At 39.7% G+C, this 21,497-nt stretch overlaps 1 protein-coding gene and 1 non-coding gene across 4 annotated transcripts in view; both read right to left on the reverse strand.

Annotated features, from left to right (window-relative positions):
• Nucleotides 1-21,497, reverse strand: part of IPO11 (importin 11) — a 211,850-nt gene that overhangs the window by 169,338 nt on the left and 21,015 nt on the right. For all 3 annotated transcript variants that reach the window (XM_003925805.4, XM_074385585.1, XM_074385598.1), the window contains 2 exons: nt 16,944-17,044; nt 163-235 (listed from right to left, as the gene is read on the reverse strand). In XM_003925805.4, coding sequence (XP_003925854.1) covers nt 163-235; nt 16,944-17,044 — 174 coding nt within the window. The remainder of the gene's footprint in view (nt 1-162; nt 236-16,943; nt 17,045-21,497) is intronic.
• On the reverse strand, nt 16,745-16,849 carry LOC120365681 (U6 spliceosomal RNA). The gene has a single exon (XR_005580565.1). It is a non-coding gene; the product is annotated as a U6 spliceosomal RNA (small nuclear RNA).

A 21,497-nucleotide genomic window follows, 5' to 3' on the forward strand; every position in this document is an offset into this window, starting at 1 on the left:
AAATTTAAAAATGAACAAAGTATATAAAAAAATCACAAATGAAAATACTGTAATAGTAATATTTTTATTTATTTTTCATTTTAATGCCAGAATATAAAATTAGTTTGGAAAAGCAGTAAAAATTAAAAGAAAGAAAAACCAGCATGCATTTTTCTCACTAACCTGGTTTATTGGTTCATTGAAGTTGGTGATGAGCCCTGCACGCAGAGTAGTTTTCTCCTCCTCTGAGAGAGCACTGTAAAACAAAATACATTGCTTATGCCAAAGAATGGCACCTAATAGTAAACACTACTGTAAATTTTAATAATAAAAAGCCTTCAAACATGTGTCTCTGATTGGTTTTTATAAATAAAAAGGATTATTTACATTACTTGTACATTGGCACTACTGTGAACTTTAAAACTAAAAAGTCCTCTAAACAACTGTCCCTGATTCATTCTGGTGAGTAAGATTATTTCTATTACTTGTATCTTGGCACATCAAGTAAGTCAGAAGCATAAAATTCCTTCACAATTGAATAAATGGGAAGCACCACACAGTAAGCAAGAGGAAGTAAGACAAATCCAGGTAATCAATATATTTCATGCTCACTTTCACTGATGTAAAAATGGTTGCCTACAAAAAAAAAATAGCTAAAAACAATCTATACAAGCAAATATTACTGGCTCCATTGGCTTCTTTCATAAAATCTGTGTGAGGCTATTCTGTGGGGAAAGAGATTCAGAATCAGAGAATATTTGGGATGAGTGACTTATTAGAAATCAACTAGTTTAAATTTTTCATTTTACATCTCCAAAAAGAATAAATACAATACTAGTAATTTTGACTGCATATGAGAAAGGAAAATAGAAAGCTACTGGACAGGAAAGGAGAACACTACTATCTAAAACCGTATGCATGTTCAATTCTGAACCATATGAATGTGTTGTTAATTTTAAAATTAAGGCCAGGTGCAGTGGCTCAGGCCTGTAATACCAGCACTCTGGGGAGGCCAGTGTAAAATGATCACTCGAGCCCAAGAAGTCGAGGCTGCAGTGAGCTATGATTGCACCACTGCATTCTAGCTAGGGCAAGAGAACAAGACCTTGTCTCTAAAATATTTTTTTTAATAGTAAAAGTACATTAAATGTTAATGCCTCATTTTAAGGTTTTCCATTCTGAGTATCACGGACTAGTATGATTTTGTATAAAAGAAATCATCCCAACAAGATCAGCTATAAAAGCTGTATAAATTTTTTTTTTTTTTTTTCAGACAGTTTCACTCTTGTTGCCCAGGCTAGAGTGCAACGGTACGATCTTGGCTCACCGCAACCTCCCCTTCCTGGGTTCAAGCAATTCTCCTGCCTCAGCTCCCCGAGTTGCTGGGACTACAGGTCTGTGCTATCACACCCACCTAATTTCATATTTTTAGTAGAGACGGGGTTTCTCCATGTTGGTCAGGTTGGTCTCGAACTCCCAACCTCAGGTAATCCACCTGCCTTGGACTCCCAAAGTGCCGTGAGCCACCACACCTGGCCAAAAGCTGTATATAATTTTTTAAAAAGATTAAGATATCCATTCCAAGCTGAATTGTGCTCCCATAAAATGAAATGCTCAAGTCTTAAACCCAGGTACCTTTGAATGTGACTTTATTTGGGAATATATAGTGTCTGCAGATGTAATCAAGGTACAATGAGGGAATCCTGGATTATGGTGGTCCCTAAACCAATGACTGGTGTCCTTGTAAGAGGAAATTTGGACACAGAAATGATTCAGGAAAGAAGGTCAACAAAGGCAGAGACTAGAGAGACGCAGTTACAAGCCAAGAAACACAAAGGATTTCCAGCCACCACCAGAAGCCAGGACGCCACAAGGAGAACTCTTTCCTAAAACCTTCAGAGGGAGCACAGCCCTGCCAGCTACTTGATTTTGGACTTCTAGAGCCTCCTGATCTGCAAGAGAATAAAAAAATTTTTTTTTCAAAGAACAAGGTCTAGCCTCCTGATCTGCAAGAGAACAAACTTTAGCTGTCTTTCCCCACTACACCACCCGCGCCCTCTCCCCCGCCCCCACAGAGAACGAGATCTTACTATGTTGCCCAGGCTGGTCTTGAATTCCTGTACTCAAACGATCTGTGACCCAGTCCCACAAAGTGCTGGGATTCCAGGCATGAGCCACTGCTGCACACATCTGTCTTAAGCCACCTAGTTTGTGGTAATTTGTTATAGCAGCCCTGGGAAACTAATACAGCACCTAAAAACAATCTATGCAGCCAAGACTTAAGAGACTTAGGTCTCAGGAAGAAGGCAATGATCTGTGATAAACTAGTACATTTCCCCTCAGGCATATGCGTACAAGAAATCAAGTTGAAAGCATCAGCTAAGACACTGAAGAGCTACGAAGAGATTTCAGCAGGTCTCAATGTTGAAGAGACAAAAATCGGCTCACAGCCTACCAAAAGGCAGTATCTTGGTAAACACCCAAGGCTTTGCAGTTAAAACCCCAGGAAGGTTGCAACCTGGGATTAACACTAAATAAGGCCGGGCATGGTAGTTCACACCTGTAATCCCAGCACTTTGGGAGGCTGGCAAAATCACCTGAGGTCACGAGTTTGAGACCAGCCTGGCCAACATGGCAAAACCCCATCTCTACCGAAAATGCAAAAATTAGCCGGTGTGATGGCACATGCCTGTAGTCCCAACTACTTGGGAGGCTGGGGAAGGAGAACTGCTTGAACCGAGTAGGTGGAAGTTGCAGTGAGCCATGATGAGGCCACTGCACTCCAGCCTGGGCAATAGAGCAACACTCTGTCTCAAAAGAAACCCAGTAAATCAGAAAGAGATTAAACTCAACTATATCAAGGTTGAGATCGTATTCCATTTGTTTGCCCAAAGAAAATTAAATTCTCTCTAGAGAAAGAGAATTTAAAGCCTCTCCAATTTTAACTATACAACATTAAGCATCCAATGAAACTTATCATGCATATACCAATAAATAGGGAAAAATGACTGAAACCAAAACACAAATAGAAACAGGAGTACATTGTAGATATAAAAATCACACTCAAAACAATTATACACTCAAGAAAATAGGAAAGAGATGGAGAATTTCACCAGACAACTAGAATCTTTTTTTTTTTTAATACTTTCAAGTTTTTATATTCAGGGGATACACGTGCAGGTTGGTTACCTGGGCATACTGCACAATGCTAACGTTTGGAGTACAATTGAGTCAGTCACCTAGGTACTGAGCATAGTACCCAACAGTTAATTTCTCAACCCCTGTCCCCTCCCCTCTCTAGTAATCCCCAGTGTCATTGCTGCCATCTTAAGTTCATGAATACCCAATATTTGTCTCCCACTTACAAGAACATGCAGTATTTGGTTTTCTGTTCCTGTGTTAATTCACTTAGGATAATGACCTCTGGTTGTATCCATGTTGCTGCAAAGAACATTACTTCTTTTCCTTTTATGGCTACATAGCATGTCATGGTGTATAGGAAGCAAATTTTCTTTATCCAATCCACTGCTGATGGGCACCTAGGTTGATTCCACATCTTCGCTATTATGAATAGTGCTACAGTGAACATATGAGTGCATGTGTCTTTTTGACAGAACAATGTATTTTCTTTTGGGTATACATCCAGTAACAGGAAGGCGGGGTCAACCAGTATTTCTAGATTCTTTGAGAAATCTCCAAACTGCTTTCCACAGTGACTGACTAATTTACTTACCTACCAACAGTGTGCAACTAACTTCCCTTTTCTCCACATGCTCACCAGCATCTGTCATTTTTTGATTTTTTTTTTTGAGACAGGGTTTCACTCTGTCACCCAAGGTGGAGTACCACGGTGCCATCACAGCTCACTGTAGCCTCTAACTCCCAGGCTCAGGTGCTCCTCCTGCCTTAGCTTCCCAAGTAGCTGGGACCACAGGTACACACCAAAACACCTGGCTAATTTTTCTATTTTTTGTAGAGATGGGGTTTCACCATGTTGCACAAGCTAGTCTTAAACTCCTGGGCTCAAGTGATCTGCCCACTTCAGTCTCCCAAAGTGCTGAGATTACAGATGTGAATCACCACACCTGTACTTAACTTTTTAACAATAACCATTCTGACAGATGTGACACAGAATCTCACTGTGATTTTGGTTTGCATTTCTCTGATGATCAGTGATGTTGAGCTTTTTTTCATATATTTGTTGGCCACTTGTATGTATTCTGTTGAGTAGTGTCATTCATGTCTTTTGCCCCCCTCCCCGCTTTTTTTTTTGAGACGGAGTTCCGCTATCATTGCCCAGTCTGGAGTTGAATGGTGGAATCTCAGCTCACCACAACGTCTGCCTCCTGGGTTCAAGTGATTCTGCTGCCTCAGCCTCCTGAGTAGCTGGGATTATAGCATGTGCTACAATGCTCATTTTGCCCATTTTTTAATGGGGTCATTTGGCTTATGTTTGGTTGATTGCTTCAGTTCCTTATAGATTCTAGATATTAGACATTTGTCAGATGTTAAGTTGTGAATATTTTCTCCCCATTCTGTAGGCTGTTCTTTTTGTTGATAGTTTCTTTTTTTTTTCTTTTCTTCCACCCAAATCTCATCTTGATGTTGACAGTTTCTTTTGCTATGCAGAAGCTCTTTAACTAGGTCCCACTTTTTAATGTGTTTATACTACAATTGTTTTTGACTACCGTCTTAAGTCATAAATTCTTCCTCAAGGCCAATGTTCAGAATGATGCGTGTTTCCTAGTTTTTTCCCCATTATTCTTACAGTTTTAGGTCTTACATTTAAATCTTTAATCCATCTTGAGTTAATTTTTGTGCATGGTGAAATGTAGGGGTCCAGTTTCAAATCTTTTGCATATGGCTCCCCAGCCCTCCCAGCACCATTCACTGAATAGTGAATCCTGTCTCTGTTGCTTATTTTTGTTAACTTTGTTGAAGATCAGATAGCTATAGGTGTTTGGCTGTATTTCCGGTTTCTCTATCTGTTCCACTGGTCTATGTGTCTGCTTTTGTACCAGTACCATGCTATTTTGGTTACTACAGCCTTTTAGTATAGTTTGACATAACGTAAAGTGACGCAGCTGGCTTTGTTCTTTTTGCTTAGGATGGCTTTGGCTACTTGAGCTCTTTTTTGGCTCTACATGAATTTTAGAATAGTTTTTTCCAGATCATGTAAAATGACATTGGTAGTTTGATAGGAATTTGTAGATTGCTTTGGGCAGTATGGTCATTCTAACAAAATCGATACTTCCCATCCATGAGCATGGAATGTTTTTCCATTTGTTTGTGTCATCTATGATTTCTTTCAGCAGTTACTTATAGTTCTTGTAGAGATCTTTGACCACCTTGGCTATATGTATTCCTACTAATTTTTATAAAATTGCTGCAGCTTCTATAAATGGAACTGCATTCTTGATTTGGCTCTCAGCTTGAATATTCCTGATGTACAGGATGCTACTAATTTGTGTTCATTGATTTTGTAACCTCAAATTTTACTAAAGTCATTCATCAGTTCCAAGAGCCTTTTGGTAGGGTCTTTAGGGTGTTTTGGGTATACAGAATCACACCGTCAGCAAAGAGAGACAGTCTGAATTCTTCTTTTCCTATTTGGATGTCTTTTATTTCCTTCCCTTGCCTGATTGCTCTAGCTAGAACTTTCATAGAATTTACTTTTTTAAATACCAAAGGGGAATCCTAAAACTGATAGACATAATAAGTGAAACAGAAATAACGAACTAGAAGATAGGTCAGTAGAATATTCAGATTGACGAATAAGAAAAAATGCACTTCTGCTTCTGAGAGAGTTCACTGGCCAGATGTGCACTTAAAGAACACTAAGCTGGGCACAGTGGCTCACGCCTGTAATCCCGGCACTTGGGAGGCTGAAGGGAGAGGATTGCTTAATGCCAGAAGTTCAAGACCAGCCTGGGCAATATTATAAGACCCCATATCTTAAAAAAAAAATTCTAAAGGCAGTTCTTCAGGCAGACACAAATGAACTCAGACGGAAGCAAAGCATAGTTAACATTGCCTGTAATCCCAGCAGTTTGGGAGGCCAAGGCAGGTGAATCACTTGAGGTCAGGAGTTTGAGACCACCCTAGCCAACATGGTGAAACCCTGTCTCTGCTAAAAATACAAAAATTTGGTAGGTATGGTAGCAGATGACTGTAATCCCACCTACTTGGGAGGCTGAGGCAGGAGAATTGCTTGAACCAGGGAGGCGAGGCAGAAGTGGCAGTGAACCAAAATTGCCTCATTCAGCCAGGGGGACAGAGCAAGACTCCATCTCAAAAAAAAAAAAAAAAAAAAAAAAGGTAAGTTAAAGTGAATACTGTTAATAAGATAATATAAAATAACATTTTTGGGTTTTAAAATGTATGTAGAATTAAAGCAATAGCATTAAACACAGGAAGGAAAGATTACACAGAATTAAAGTATTACTACAAAGCTCTGGTATTAACTAAAAAAAATAAAGGGCCCACCATGGTGGCTCATGTCTGTAATCCCAATCCTATGGGAGACTGAGATGGAAGGATTGCCTGGGGTCAGGAGTTCAAGATCAGCCTGAGCAACATAGCAAGACCCTGTCTCTACAAATGAAAAATAAAAAAATTAGCAGAACATGGTGACATGCACTTGTAGTCCTAGATACTCAGGAGGCTGAGATAGGAGGATTTCTTGAGCCCAGGAGTTCAAGGCTGCAGTGAGCTATGATTATGCCACTGCATTCCAGACTGGGCAACTGAGCAGGACCTTGTCTCTAAAAACAAAACAAAACAAAGTTAAAAAAATAAATAAATAAAGTACTAATACAAGGATATCAAGGATGCATGTTGTAATCACTTAAGTCATGAAAACATACTAAACATTTTAGAGAGTAAAACTGAGTAACAAAAAATGTCCTGAATACAGTTGTCCCCCTTAATTCACAGTTTTACTTTCCATGGTTTCAGTAATCTACCATCAATGAAGTAGACTCACTGAATGGAATGGAAAATTCATAGATTTTGAATAGCATAGCATTCTGAATAGCATGATGCACTCTCATGCTGTCCCTCCCTGTCTGGCCTGGGATGTGAATTATCCCTTTGTCAAGCATATCCATGTTGTACATGCTTCTGCCCACTAGACATCTAGTAGCTATCTTGGTTATCAGACTGAAAAAAAACATACTAAATGGACTCAGGACTATCTGCAGTTTCAGGCATCCACTGGGAGTCTTGGAACCTATCACCTACAGATAAAGAGATAAAGAGAAACTATTGTAACCCAAAGTAAGGCAAGAAAGAAAAAAAAAGGAACAAATATCAAGACACATAGAAAACAAAGTGTGGGGATGGACACCATAGTTCACACCTGTAATCCCAGCACTTTGGGAGGCCAATGCAGGAGAATCACTTGAGCCAGGAGTTCAGGACCAGCCTGGACAACATGGTGAAAGAAACTCTGTCTCTACTGAAAATACAAAACTTAGCTAGATGTGGTGGCAGATGCCTGTAATCCTAGCTACTCGGGAGGCTGGGGCATGAGAACTGCTTGAACCTGGGAAGCAGAGGCTACAGTGAGCTGAGATGGCATCACTGTATCCAGCCTGGACAACAGAGCAAGACTCTGTCTCAAAAAAAAGAAAAAGAAAACAAAGTATGGGTAGTAGATTTAATTTCAATGTATCAGTAATTACATTAAATGTAAATGGGCATAATACCAAAATTAAAAGATATTTATGATAAAATTGGATTAAAAAACAAATCCAAAGCCAGGTATGGTGGCTCACACCTATAATCCTAGCACTTTGGGAGGCTGAGGCAGGTGTATCACGAAGTCAGGAGTTTAAGACTAGCCTGACCATGGTGAAACCCACCTCTCTACTAAAAATACAAAAATTAGTAGGGCGTGGTAGTAATCCCAGCTACTTGGGAGGCTGAGGCAGGAGAATCACTTGAACACAGGAGGCAGAGGTTGCTATGAGCCGAGATCGTGCCATTGCACTCCAAGCCTGGGCAACAAGAAAAAAACTCCATCATAGATAGATAAACAGATAGATAGACAGGTAGATAGATAGTTGGGTGTGGTGCCGAACACCTATAGTCCCAGCTACTCAGGAGGCTAAGGCAGGAAATCGCTTGTACCCAGGAGGCAGAGGTTGTAGTGAGCAAAGATTGTACCTGCCTAGGCAACAAAGCAAGTCTGTGTCTCAAAAAGACAAAAATAAAATTCAATTTTCTATTGACAAGACACTGGGGTTTTTTTTTTGTTGTTGTTTGTTTGGTTTTTTTGGTGAGGCAGGGTATGGCTCTGTCCCCCAGATTTTACTGCAGTGGTACGATCCTAGCTCACTGCAACCTCTGCCTGCAGGCTCAAACCCTCCTCTCATCTATCTCAGGCTCCCAATTACCTGGGACTACAAGTGCATGCCACCATCTCTGGCTAATTTTTTGTATTTTTGGTAGAGACGGGTTTTGACATCATGCCCAGGCCAGATATACATATTTTACTTATTTATTATTTTTTGAGACAGGGTCTCACTTTGACAACCAGGCTGGAGTACAGTGGCGTGATCTCCACTCACTGCAAACTCTGCCTTTGGGTTCAAGTGATTCTCATGTCTCTACCTCCCGAGTAGCTGGGATTACAGGCGTGCACCACCACACCCAGCTAACTTTTTTATTTTTAGTAGAGTCGGGATTTCATCATGTTGGCCAGGTTGGTCTCAAACTCCTGTCCCCAAGTGATCCATCCACCTCAGCCTCCAAAAAGGCTGGGATTACAGTGAAATACACTTTTTTTTTTTTTGAGATGGAGTCTTGCTTTGTCACCCAGGTTGGAGTACAGTGGCACGATCTTGGCTCACTGCAACCTCCACCCGCTAGGGTTCAAGCAATTCTCCTGCCTCGGCCTCCCCAGTAGCTGGGACTATAGGTGTGTGCCACCACGCCCAGTTAATTTTTTGTATTTTCAGTAGAAACGGGGTTTCCCCGTGTTAGCCAGGATGGTCTCAACCTCCAGATTTGTGATCTGCACGCCTTGGCTTCCCAAAGTGCTGGGATTATAGGCGTGAGCCAAATCACCCCACTATATATCTTAAATAGAACACAGAAACACTGAAAGACAGAAAAAGATTTATAATGAAAATACTAACTAAAGATGGCTGGTGTGGCTCTATCAATATTGGAAACACTACACTTTAAGCCAAAACATATTTCTAGCTTATATTGTTAGGTTTTGTGTCCCCATCCAAATTTCATCTTGAATAATAATCCCCCTGGTCAAGGGAGATACCAGGTGGAGAAAAGTGAATCATGAAGGTATCTCCCTCATGCTGTTGTTTCAAATTACAGGCATGAGCTACCATGTTTGGCCTTTTTTTGTAATTTTAAAGTAGTACAGGTTGGTGCCTCACAAGGTGTTTTTTTTTTTTTCTTTTTTTTTGAGACAGAGTCTCGCTCTGTCGCCAGGCGCTAGGCTAGAGTGCAGTGGCACAATCTCGGCTCACTGCAACCTCCGCCTCCTGGTTTCAAGCAATTCTCCTGCCTCAGCCTCCCGAGTAGCTGGGATTACAGGCATGCCCTACCATGCCCAGCTAATTTTTGTATTTTTAGTAGAGACGGGGTTTCACCATGTTGGCCAGGATAGTCTCGATCTCTTGACCTTGTGATCCGCCCACCTTGGCCTCCCAAAGTGCTGGGATTACAGGCTTGAGCCACCGCGCCCGGCCTTTTTTTTTTTTTTTTTTTTTTTTTTTTTTTTTTTTTAAGATCAGATCTCACTCTGTCATCCAGGCTCGAGTACAGTTGCGTGACCTTGGCTCACTGCCCTGTCTCCTAGACTCAAACCCACCACAGCCTCCCAAGTCGCTGGGACTACAGGCACGCGCCACCACACCTGGCTAATTTTTTGTATTTGTGGTAGAGACAGGGTTTCACCAAGTTGCCCAGACTGCACCTCTTTTTTTTTGAGACTGAGTCTTGCTCTGTCGCCCAGACTGGAGTGCAGTGGCATGATCTCAGCTCACTGCAACCTCCGCCTCCTAGGTTCAAGCAATTCTCCTGCCTCAGCCTCCAAAGTAGCTGGAACTACAGTTGCCAGCCACCACACCCAGCTAATTTTTGTATTTTTAGTAGAGATGGGATTTCATTATGTGGGCCAGGATGGTCTCAAACTCCTCATCTCATGATCTGCCCACCTCAGCTTCCGAAAGTGCTGGGATTATAGGCGTGAGCCACCATGCCTGGCCATTCAGTTGTTTTTTAAATTTCCTTCGTGATTTCTTTCTGTATTTATAGGTTAATTAGAAGTATAGCATCTAATATACAACATGTAGAGCTTTTTAGTGTTTTGTTACTTATTTCATTTCTTAAAATGTGCTGTCTTGCTTTATGATCTAACTATAAGGTATTTTGGTAAATGTTTCATGTGTACTTGAACAGAATGTGTTTTGCAGTTGTTGATTGTAATGTTTCCTATATGTCAATTAAGCTGAATTTGTTAATTGTGGTATTCAAATCTTCTGTGTCCTTATTGGTTTTGTGCTACTTTTTCCATCTGTAAGAGAGGTGCATTAATTTCCAAATATGGTTTTCCCATCAATGAGAGAGGTGTGTTAATCTCAAAATATGACTATGGACTTGCCTATTTATTCTTTTTGTTCTGATTTTGCTCTCTATATACGGAGGTTGTATTAGCATCATAACAGGGTTGTTATTCCTGTTGAATTGACCTTGCCATAATTATAAAATGTTCCTTTATTGCTAGTGTATTAGTCTCCTTTCATACTTTTATAAAGAACTGTCTGAGAATGCGTAATGGTTTAAAGGAAAGATACTTATTTAACTGACTCACAGTTCAGCATGGCTGGGGAGGCCGAGGCTGGCAGATCACCGAAGGTCGGGAGACCAGCCTGACCAACATGGAGAAACCCCATCTCTCCTAAAAATACAAAATTCGCCAGGCATGGTAGCACATGCCTGTAATCCCAGCTACTCAGGAGGTTGAGGCAGGACAACAGCTTGAACCCAGGAGGCAGAGGTTGTGGTAAGTGAAGATCGCACTATTGCACTCCAGCATTACGGCAAAACTCCATCTCAAAAAAAAAAAAAATTACAAAAAGAAAGAAAGAAAAAGAAAAGAAACTGAATGTATGAAAGTACTACATATCAATGCTTGTGAAACTAGTTATGATTATATGAAAAGCCTTAATGCTTTAAATCCAAGTATATAAGAAAAACTGAAAATCAATTATCTAAGTTTCCACCTCAAGAACCTAGAAAAAGAATATCAAATTAAATCCAAAAAAGTAACAGAAAGTACATTAAGCCTTAAAAAGAACAAAACAAGAATAGACAAATAGGCCAATAGAATAAAAGTGAAAATCCAAACCAAATCCACTTCTAAATTGCCTGTATAACAAGAGTACTGGGCCAGGCACAGTGGCTCATGCCTGTAATCCCAACACTTTGAGAGGCCAAGAAGGATAGGCTGCTTGATCTCAGGAGTTCCAGACCAGCCTGCTCAACATGTCAAACCCTATCTCTACCAAAAATACAAAAATTACTCAGGCACGGTGGCTGCACCGATGCTCCCAGCTACTCCAAAAGCTGAGGTAGGAGGATCACTGGAGCCTGGGAAGTCAAGTGAGCTGTCATGGCACCACTGCACTCCAGCCTGGGTGACAGGGTGAGACCCTGTCTCAAAAAAAAAAAGAAGAAAAAGCAAACAAGGGTACCATCATAATGCAATGGGGAAAGAACACATGTCCCTACTTCACATAAGCACCTTGTGCAAAAAAAAATTCCAGATGGATCATACACCTAAAATAAAAAAAGAAAACAAAGCTTTCAACAGAAAACAGTATTTTCATGACCACAGGTTGAGCAAAAATTTCATAAATAGGCTAGGTGCACTGGCTCACACCTGTAATTTCAGCAGTGTAAAAAGCCAAAGTGGGAGGGTCACTTGAAGTCAGGAGTTCAAGACTAGCCTGGGCAACACAGTAAGACCCCATCTCTTAAAAAAAAATTTTTTTTATTAGCTAGTGGTGGCACACACCTGTAGTCTCAGCTACAGGCAGGCTGAGGCAGGAGGATTGCTTGAGCCCAGAAGTTAGAGATTACACTGAGCTATGATTGCATCACTGCACTCTAGCCTGGGCAACAGAATAAGACCTGATCTCCTTAAAAAAAAAAAAAAAATTAAAATTACGACCCAAAAGAAATAATCACAGAAAGGTAATTAAATTAAACGTCATTAAAATTAAGGGCTTCTGTTCACCAAAAGACACCATTAAGAAAGCGAAAAGGCGGCCGGGTGCGGTGGCTCAAGCCTGTAATCCCAGCACTTTGGGAGGCCGAGGCGGGTGGATCACAAGGTCGAGAGATCGAGACCATCCTGGTCAACACGGTGAAACCCCGTCTCTACTAAAAATACAAAAAAATTAGCTGGGCATGGTGGCACGTGCCTGTAATCCCAGCTACTCAGGAGGCTGAGGCAGGAGAATTGCCTGAGCCCAGGAGGCGGAGGTTGCGGTGAGCCGAGATCGCGCCATTGCACTCCAGCCTGGGTAACAAGAGCGAAACTCCGTCTCAAAAAAAAAAATAAAAAAAAATAAAAATAAAAATAAATTAAAAAAATTTAAAAAAAAAAGAAAGCGAAAAGGCAAGTCACAATGAAGTTTTTTGTTTTGTTTTGTTTTGTTTTGCAGTCAAGAGTCTTGCTTTGTTGCCCATGCTAGACTGCCACCTCTACCTCCCAGGTTCAAGAGATTCTCCTGTCTTGGCCTCTCCAATAGCTGTGACTTACAGGCGTGCACCACTATGCTCAGCTAGTTTTTGTGTTTTTAATGGAGATGGGGTTTCACCATGTCAGCCAGGCTGGTCTCAAACTCCTGACTTTGAGTGACCTGCCCACTTCAGCCCCCTCAAAGTGCTGGGATTACAGGCGTGAGCCACCATATCCAGCTTAGGAGAAGATATTTTTAATATGTACATTTGACCAAAAAACTCCTACTCAAAATAAAAATCTCATAAATCAGTAAGAAATCCAATTTTTTTTAATGTGCAAATAACAGGCCCTTCACAATAGAGAATATTCCGGTAACTAATAAGTACAATTAAAAAGTGCTCATCATTCCTCAAGAAAATGCAAACTAAAATTACTAAGCCCACCAGAATGACTAAAATGAAAGATCAGACCATGTGTTGATAAGAATGCAGAGCAAATACTAACACTCATATGTTGCTGTGGGAGTATAAACTGGTACAACCAGCCTAGAAAATTCATTGACAGTATCTACTAAAGTTGAACACACATCTGACTATAAATGGTAATAAAATGCACACGTGTAAAAGTTTCTGGAGTGTTTTAGGTGTTCTACCTAGTTCCAAGTGGCTTACACGGGTGTCTTCCCACTATAAACCTTCATTTGTGTACTGATGAAAGTATGTTATGTATTACACTTCAAAGAAACTATTTTAGGGCCAGGTGCGGTGGCTCAAGCCTGTAATCCCAGCACTTTGGGAGGCCAAGGCAGGTGGATCACGAGGTCAAGAGATGGAGACCATCCTGGTCAACATGATGAAACCTCGTCTCTACTAAAAATACAAAAAATTAGCTGGGCATGGTGGCGCGTGCCTGTAATCCCAGCTACTCAGGAGGCTGAGACAGGAGAACTGCCTGAACCCAGGAGGCGGAGGTTGCGGTGAGCCAAGATCGCGCCATTGCACTCCAGCCTGGGTAACAAGAGTGAAACTCCGTCTCAAAAATAAATAAATAAATAAATAAATAAATAAATAAAAGAAACTATTTTAAAACCTTAATGACTTACTCAAGGTTAATAAACAAATGAGAAAACAAGATTAAGATAAACATTCAAGTCATTAGAAATGATCTCTCTAATCCTTTTATGACAGATGACTATGTTATACTTTCCATACTTTCCACAGCAGGTAGTTCCCTTTTACTAGCAAATCCATGATATAATGTGTTCTCCTACAATGCTTTGCTTTAAACTTGTAACTGAACTTTTCTTCTATGCCAAGGAGCCAGGTTCAGCAGTCCGCATAACTCTAATTAGGATAAAAATGTATAATATAATGACTAGCTATCAAAATATGTAGAGAGAGACCATGCAAAAAATATACAGATGCTCCTTACTTCTAATGAGGTTACCTCCTGATAAACCCATTGTAAATCAAAAAATATTATAAGTCTAAAGTGTATTTAATATATCTAACCTACTGAACATCATAGCTTAGCCTAACCTAATTTAAACATGCTCAGAACATTTACATTAGCCTACTACTGGACAAAAGCCTCCAACAAAAAGCCTATTTTATAATAAAATAATGAATATCTCATGTTGATTTACTGAACACTGTACTGAAAATGAAAAATACTGTACTGAAAATGAAAAATACTACACTGAAAATGAGAAATACTACACTGAAAATGAAAAATAGAATGGTTGTATGGGTACCTGAAATAGTTTCTATTGAATACATATTACTTTCGCATCATAGTGAAGTAAAACAAAATCATTAAATCAAACCACCATAAGTCAGGGACTGTATACATATTAAAGAAACAAGCCATTAACCTAAAGAAAATTTGTATCTTTAACAATTCTCTATTAATAGTTAATGTTCCACCTTTAATTCTATGCATATTATCATTAGATGAATTCAAAGTATATCCCAAGCAGAAATAGGATGGTATTTAATTAATAAGGACCCAGAAAAACATGGTAATGGTAACAAGCTTGTTCAGTAATTCTCATTCCGTGACAATGGTTAAGAGTAGGATCTATGAAAAATGAAACAGAAAAGTAGAAAAACAAGCATATTTTTTAAAAAGTCTTAAGTTTAACTATAAGTTCAATTACTAATCAGCCACCCTTGCTCCCTTTCTAAATACATTCATCTCCTTTCCTGCTTTCATCTCAATATATACTAAAAGATACAGCTTGGGATTTATCTACCTAATATTGTGTAAATTATCTCTTAACTTTTTAAATTTAAACTAAATTCCAGGTTCTAATTCATTATGTAAAAGTACAACCTTAAATATTTAATTATAATTTACTTTCCCTGCAAAACAATCATTTATTTATTTTTATTTCTATTTATATATATTTTTTGAGACAAAGTCTCACTCTGTCGCCCAGACTGGAGTGCAGTGGCGTAAGTTCGGCTCACTGCTACCTCTACCTCCCAGGATTAAGTGTTTTTCCTGTATCAGCCTCCCCAGCAACTGAGATTACTGGCATCCACCACCATGCTTGGCTAATTTTTATGTTTTTAGCAGAGATGGGGTTTTGCCACTGTTGGCCAGGCTGATATCGAACTCCTAACCTCAGGTGATCCGCCCACCTCAGCCTCCCAAAGTGCTGGGATTACAGGATTGAGCCACTGAGCCCAGTCAAAACAATCATTTATAACTATATCCTTTATATAACCCGTAAAACAAAATGAATTTGAGGAGTCATGCAAAGTTTTGTTCTGTTTTATTTTTTTTGAGATGGAGTTTTTCATGTTGCCCAGGCTGGAGTGCAATGGCGAGGTCTCAGGTCACTGCAACCTCTGCCTACAGGGTTCAAGTGATTCTCCTGTCTCAGCCTCCCAAGTAACTGGGATTACAGGCATGCGTCACCACACCTGGCTAATTTTGTATCTTTTTTTTTTTTTTTTTTTTTTTTAGTAGCGACAGGGTTTCTCCATGTTGATCAGGGTGGTCTCCAACTCCTGACCTCAGGTGATCTGTCTGCCTCGGCCTCCCAAAGCTCTGGGATTACAGGCGTGAGCCACTGTGCCGGTTCAGAGACGAGCAAAATTTAATTGGACAAAGTAGTAGAAAAGTGCTGCTGGGCCATTTCCTATAAACCAATAATGCACACTTTCTCATCACTACCTACCATATTTCTCCCCAAAATTATAAATTAATCCTATCTAAAAGTTAATCCTATCTAAAATCCTAACAAAGAAGACAAGTTTGCTTTAAACCATATTATAAGCCTGAAATATTCTAGTTGTTTCCAATATTATTCAAGGACATGTTTTATATGTACTCTGAAGTATTCAGACTTCAAAAAAAAAGTCTTACGGCTTTAAGACTTTACAGAGCTACAGTGCCATCTACTGGAAAACACAGATTATGTTACTTCTTTGGCAAAATTCACTACCATATTTTCTATCAAACAAATCCCAGGGTCATGTCTACAATGCTTTTCCATTAATTATATAACATGTAAAATTAACTACTAAGAGAAATCTGTTAACTACGTACATAACTGAATACTAATGTGATTACGAATGTGTACTACTCCATTTCCGCCACAGAGGAAGAATGTGTAAGACTCAGAAACTAACACCCAGTTGGTTCAGGATGGACCTGGGATTTCCTTCTGAATGGCTTTTTTCTAAATCCTAACCTTATACTTCTGTTTCTTTTTTCTTGAGATGGGGTTTCGCCACATTGCCTAGACTGGTCTCAAGCTACCAGACTCAAGCAATCCTCCTGCCTCAGCCTTTTAACTAGGTAGGACTAAAAAGAAAAAGGCTTTTGTTCAACATGAGTCACTAAGCATGATCCTTGCAAGCAGAAGGCAAACAACACACACACACACACACACACACACACACACACACACACACACACACAGAGAGAGAGAGAGAGAGAAACAAAACCACGAAAATAATATAGCTATTGATTTGTCATTAACTAAATAGAACAGTTATTCAGTAGTAAACACTTTTTTTGCATTTTTTTCTTTTAAATATCAAACACTTCACAAATTTCCACAACATACTCGTAGAGACCATGCTAATCTTCTCTGTATTATTCCAATTTTAGTATATGTGCCACAGAAGCAAGCACTAAACCATTCTTTTACATAAACAAGTACATTCTTTTACCTTCTTGAATTTGGGAAGGATCACACTCAAGAAATAGGGGAAGTGACAGAACTTACTGAGGTGCTACACGTCTCCAGTAGCGATCAATTCCATGTTTAAAATACAGTACAGCAAGCCACCTTACATTTATATCCAGAGTATGGTTTGTGAAAATATTCTATAAATAAAAAACATAATATTACAATTAGCATGAAATAAAAGTATAATTAATGTACCCAAAATAAAGTACGGACACTTTTTTTTTTTTTTTGAGACAGAGTTTTGCTCTTGTCTCCAAGGCTAGAGTACAATGGCACAATCTTGGCTCACTGCAACCTCCGCCTCCCAGGTTCAAGCAATTCTCCAGCCTCAACCCCCCAAATAGCTGGAGTTACAGGTGCCTGCCACCACACCCAGCTAATTTTTTTTGCATTTCTTTTTGTAGAGATGGGGTTTCACCATGTTGGCCAAGCTGGTCTCAACCTCCTAACCACATGTGATCCAACCACCTCGGCCTCCCAAAGTGTTGGGATTATAAGTGTGCGCCACCACTCCCTGCCTAGACAAATATTTTTATTAAATTTGTTTACATTCTATCACTACATATATCATATTGATATTTATGAAGTATATATAGTTCTACAATTCATATAAGAAAGTATACCTGCTCAGTTGTGTGTTAACTGTTTAAGCTGAGTAACAAACACGTAGAGTCATTGTACTATTCTGCTTATAGGTGTGTTTGAAAATTCCCCTAGTAAAAAGATTAAATTCAGAAACAAGCAAACCTAATTATGTTTCAAATGAATACCATAACCCCACACATATCCAATAAAACATATAACTTCCAAATTAGAAAAAGTAGTCCCACTACAGCACAGATTCAAAGGAGTCAAGGCCCCAGGGTTGTGAATACATGCTATGAAATAAGCCTATTTCATAGTACCCTCCTTATCGAAACAATTACAAATAAGTTTGATGAGGTGGGACATAGTTGGCTAACGCCTATAATCCCAGCACTCTGGGAGGCTGAGGCGGTGGATCACCTGAGGTCAGGAGTTCAAGACCAGGCTGTCCAGCATGGAGAAACTGCATCTCTACTAAAAATACAAAAATTAGTTGAGCATGGTGGTAGGCACCTGTAACCCCAGCTACTGGAAGCTAAGGCAAGAGAATCAGTTGAATCCAGGAGGCAGAGGTTGTGGTGAGCTGAGACTGCACTGCTGCACTCTAGCCTGGGCAACAAGAGCAAAACTCCGTCTCAAAATAAGAAAAGAGATACAAAGCTAGATGTGATGTAAATAATGCAACTCAAAATTAACCATTACTCAAAAGAATGTATTCATTATGTTAATCCAAATAATAATAATAATTACTATAATTACACTTTGTCTGAGACCAAAAACAACTCCAATTCCCAGAGGTGACCTCCTAAACCTTGTGTACAAAAATTCCAAAGCTAAAAATGATGTGGAAGTATGTTCTTTGCTATAGAAAAATATTTATGGCCAGGCATGGTGGCTCACGCCTGTAATTCCAGCACTTTGAGAGGCCGAGGCAGGCGGGTCACGAAGGTCAAGAGATTGAGACCATCCTGGCCAACATGGTGAAACCTCGTCTCTACTAAGAGTACAAAAAATTAGCTGGGCGTGGTGGTGCATACCTGTGGTCCCAGCTACTCAGGAGGCTGAGGTAGGAGAATTGCTTGAAACCAGAAAACGGAAGCTGCAGTGAGCCAGGATCACACCACTGCACTTCAGCCTGGTGATAGAGCAAGACTGTCTCCAAAAAAAAAAAAAAAGAAAAATATTTATAACTCCTTTTTTTTTTTTCTCTTTGAGACAGCGTTTCATTCCCGTTGCGCAGGCTGGAATGCAGTAGCGCAATCTTGGCTCACTGCAACCTCCACCTCCCGGGTTCAAGCAATTCTCCTTCCTCAGCCTCCTGAGTAGCTGGGATTAAAGGTGTGTAATGAACAGCTACCTACTGTATTTTTAGCAAAGACGGGTTTTTGCCACGTTGGCTAGGCTGCTCTGGAACTCCTGACCTCGGGTGATCTACCCGCCTTGGCCTCCCAAAGTACTAGGATTACAGGAATGAGCCACTGCACCCAGCCAAGTATTTGTTAAAAAGGAATGCAGGCTGGCTGTGGCAGCTCACACCTGCAATCCCAGAACTTTGGGAGGCTGAGGCAGGTGGATCATTTAAGGTCAGGAGTCCGAGATGAGCCTGGCCAACATGGTAAAACCGTCATCTCTACTAAAAGGACAAAAAATTAGCTAGGTGTGGTGGCAGGCACCTGTAATTCCAGCTACTTGGAAAGCTGAGACAGGAGAACTGCTTGAACATGGGTGTTTAAAGTTGCAGTGAGCTGAGATCCTGCCACTGCACTCTGGGCCTAAGCAACAGAGCGAGACTCTGTCTCAGAAAAAAAAAAAAAAAGGAATGTACGCTATATAGTCATTCTTAGAAAATCATGTGTAAATACAAAAAAAAAGGTTACAATAGTTGTGTAACTCCCATTTATTCCTTCAAACCGCTGGCAACTGAGTGCAAGTCCCTCTTTTGGGTCTCCATTATAAAAGATGCACTTCTTTTACCAGATTAATCACATTTGATCTTGACACGTTACCTGTCCACCTTCTATACTAGATTGAGTCTTGTCTTATGCCTAGATACTAGCACAGTGCCTGGCAAAGCAGAAACTTCATAACTTTCTATTGAGCAAATGAGAGAATGAATCCAAGTAATATGGGAATATTGTGAAAGTTGGTGAGTCTCAGTCTATCTCAACTAGTCTTGGGAAAACAAGAAAAGTCAAGCTGCAGATGTCAATCCAAGTTGAAATATCCTATAAGTACTTCGAATAACAGGACTAGAACACAAACCTGAGATCATGTATACAAATATAGGAGTCTCCTGACTAGAATGGACAGCTAGGGAAGATTAAATGTGCCAAGATAGTGAGTATAGAAGAAAAAGGAAGACTGAAACACAGCAGTTTGTTCATCTACTATAATCTGTTCTATAATATAAAAGAAATGTTATATCCCTCCTTTAAGAAGAAAATTACAGCTAGTAAAAATAAAGACATTGGGAGGCCAAGGTGGGAGGATCACTTGAGCCCAAGGAGTTTGGGACCAGCCTGGGCAACAAAGCAAGACCTTGTCTCTACTTTAAAAAAAGACCTAAGCATTTAAAATTATTAACAATGTATAGTTATTCATACATAAAAAGACAACAGTTAAGCAATGCCTATTGGTTTTTAAGGTCCAGCAGTAATTAAAATAAGAAATTCTAAAAGTGTTTTATATTTTGTCCTGAAACAGCTCAATTCTAATTACAGAGCATATTCATTTAAATAAGTGTAAGGAGAGTAAAGATACTCAAGAGATTGTCTTTTTTTTTTTTTCCAATGGAGCGTCACTCTTCTTGTCCAGGCTAGAATACAACGGCGGAATCTTGGCTCACTGCAACCTCTGCCTCCCGGGTTCAAGCGATTCTGCCCTGGCCTCCCAAGTAGCTGGGACTACAGACAGGCGCCACCACACCTGGCTAATTTTGTATTTTTAGTAGAGATGGGGTTTCACCATGTTGGTCAGGCTGCTCTCAAACTCCTGACCTCAGGTGATCCACCTGCCTCGGCCTCACAAAGTGCTGGGATTACAGACGTGAGCCACCACACCCAGCCCTACTCAAGATAATTTCTAAAGCTTTATATATTATGCCTAAAATGTACAAACATGATGCTAGGATTACATAAAGAATAAGATGTTTTCTTTAGTATCTTTTAAAATCAATCTTTTTTTTTTTTACCTTTTTGTTACTAACCCAGTCAACTTTTTTTGTTATTTCACAATAACAAGTCTGACTCTAAACAATTTCCCTTACAGTCATGACCAATATATTCTTCAATCTAATAAACAAATCAAACTTTTTGGGCCAAAAAGTATATGACAACTGCTATCACTCATTTTGCAAGATATGGTAAACAATTTTGCTCTGAATCTATGACCCAGTCACAAATATTGAATCGGTTTTTAACCCAACCCAGCTTTGTTGTCCTGACCAGAAGCTAAACCTTAAACACTAACCAGAGTTCTCAATTTCTCAGAAGAAAAGTATAAGGAAGCTGTTTAACACAGAAAGACTTCTTTCATTCTGGCATTGAGAAAATAATTTTGATTAACTAGTCAAAAACTTTAAACTCCAATAAAGGTTTGGTTAAAGCACATGTTGTTAATTAATTATACTATTTCCCATTACACCCAAGAAAACATCAGTGTGTCAAGAGAATGAAATTTTTAGATGAGAAAAGAAAACATTTCAAAGTGCCTGATGCGAAGACCTGAACAACTATTGCAACATAAATTGCGTGGGGTAAAGATAAAGACAGAATATGAAGGTGTGTTACTTGAAGTCCTGATGGTAGCTACTATAACATATTAAAACCGAAGATCATCACAGTTTTGCCTTCTGGACAGATGTTACATATGCCTTGCTTATTTTTATATTTATGAACAAATATTTCTTTTTTTTTTTTTTTTTTTTTTTTTTGAGACGGAGTTTCGCTCTTGTTACCCAGGCTGGAGTGCAATGGCACGATCTCGGCTCACCGCAGCCTCCGCCTC

This window comes from Saimiri boliviensis, chromosome 1, assembly GCF_048565385.1.
Source record: "Saimiri boliviensis isolate mSaiBol1 chromosome 1, mSaiBol1.pri, whole genome shotgun sequence".
Classification (NCBI taxonomy): Eukaryota; Metazoa; Chordata; class Mammalia; order Primates; family Cebidae; genus Saimiri; species Saimiri boliviensis.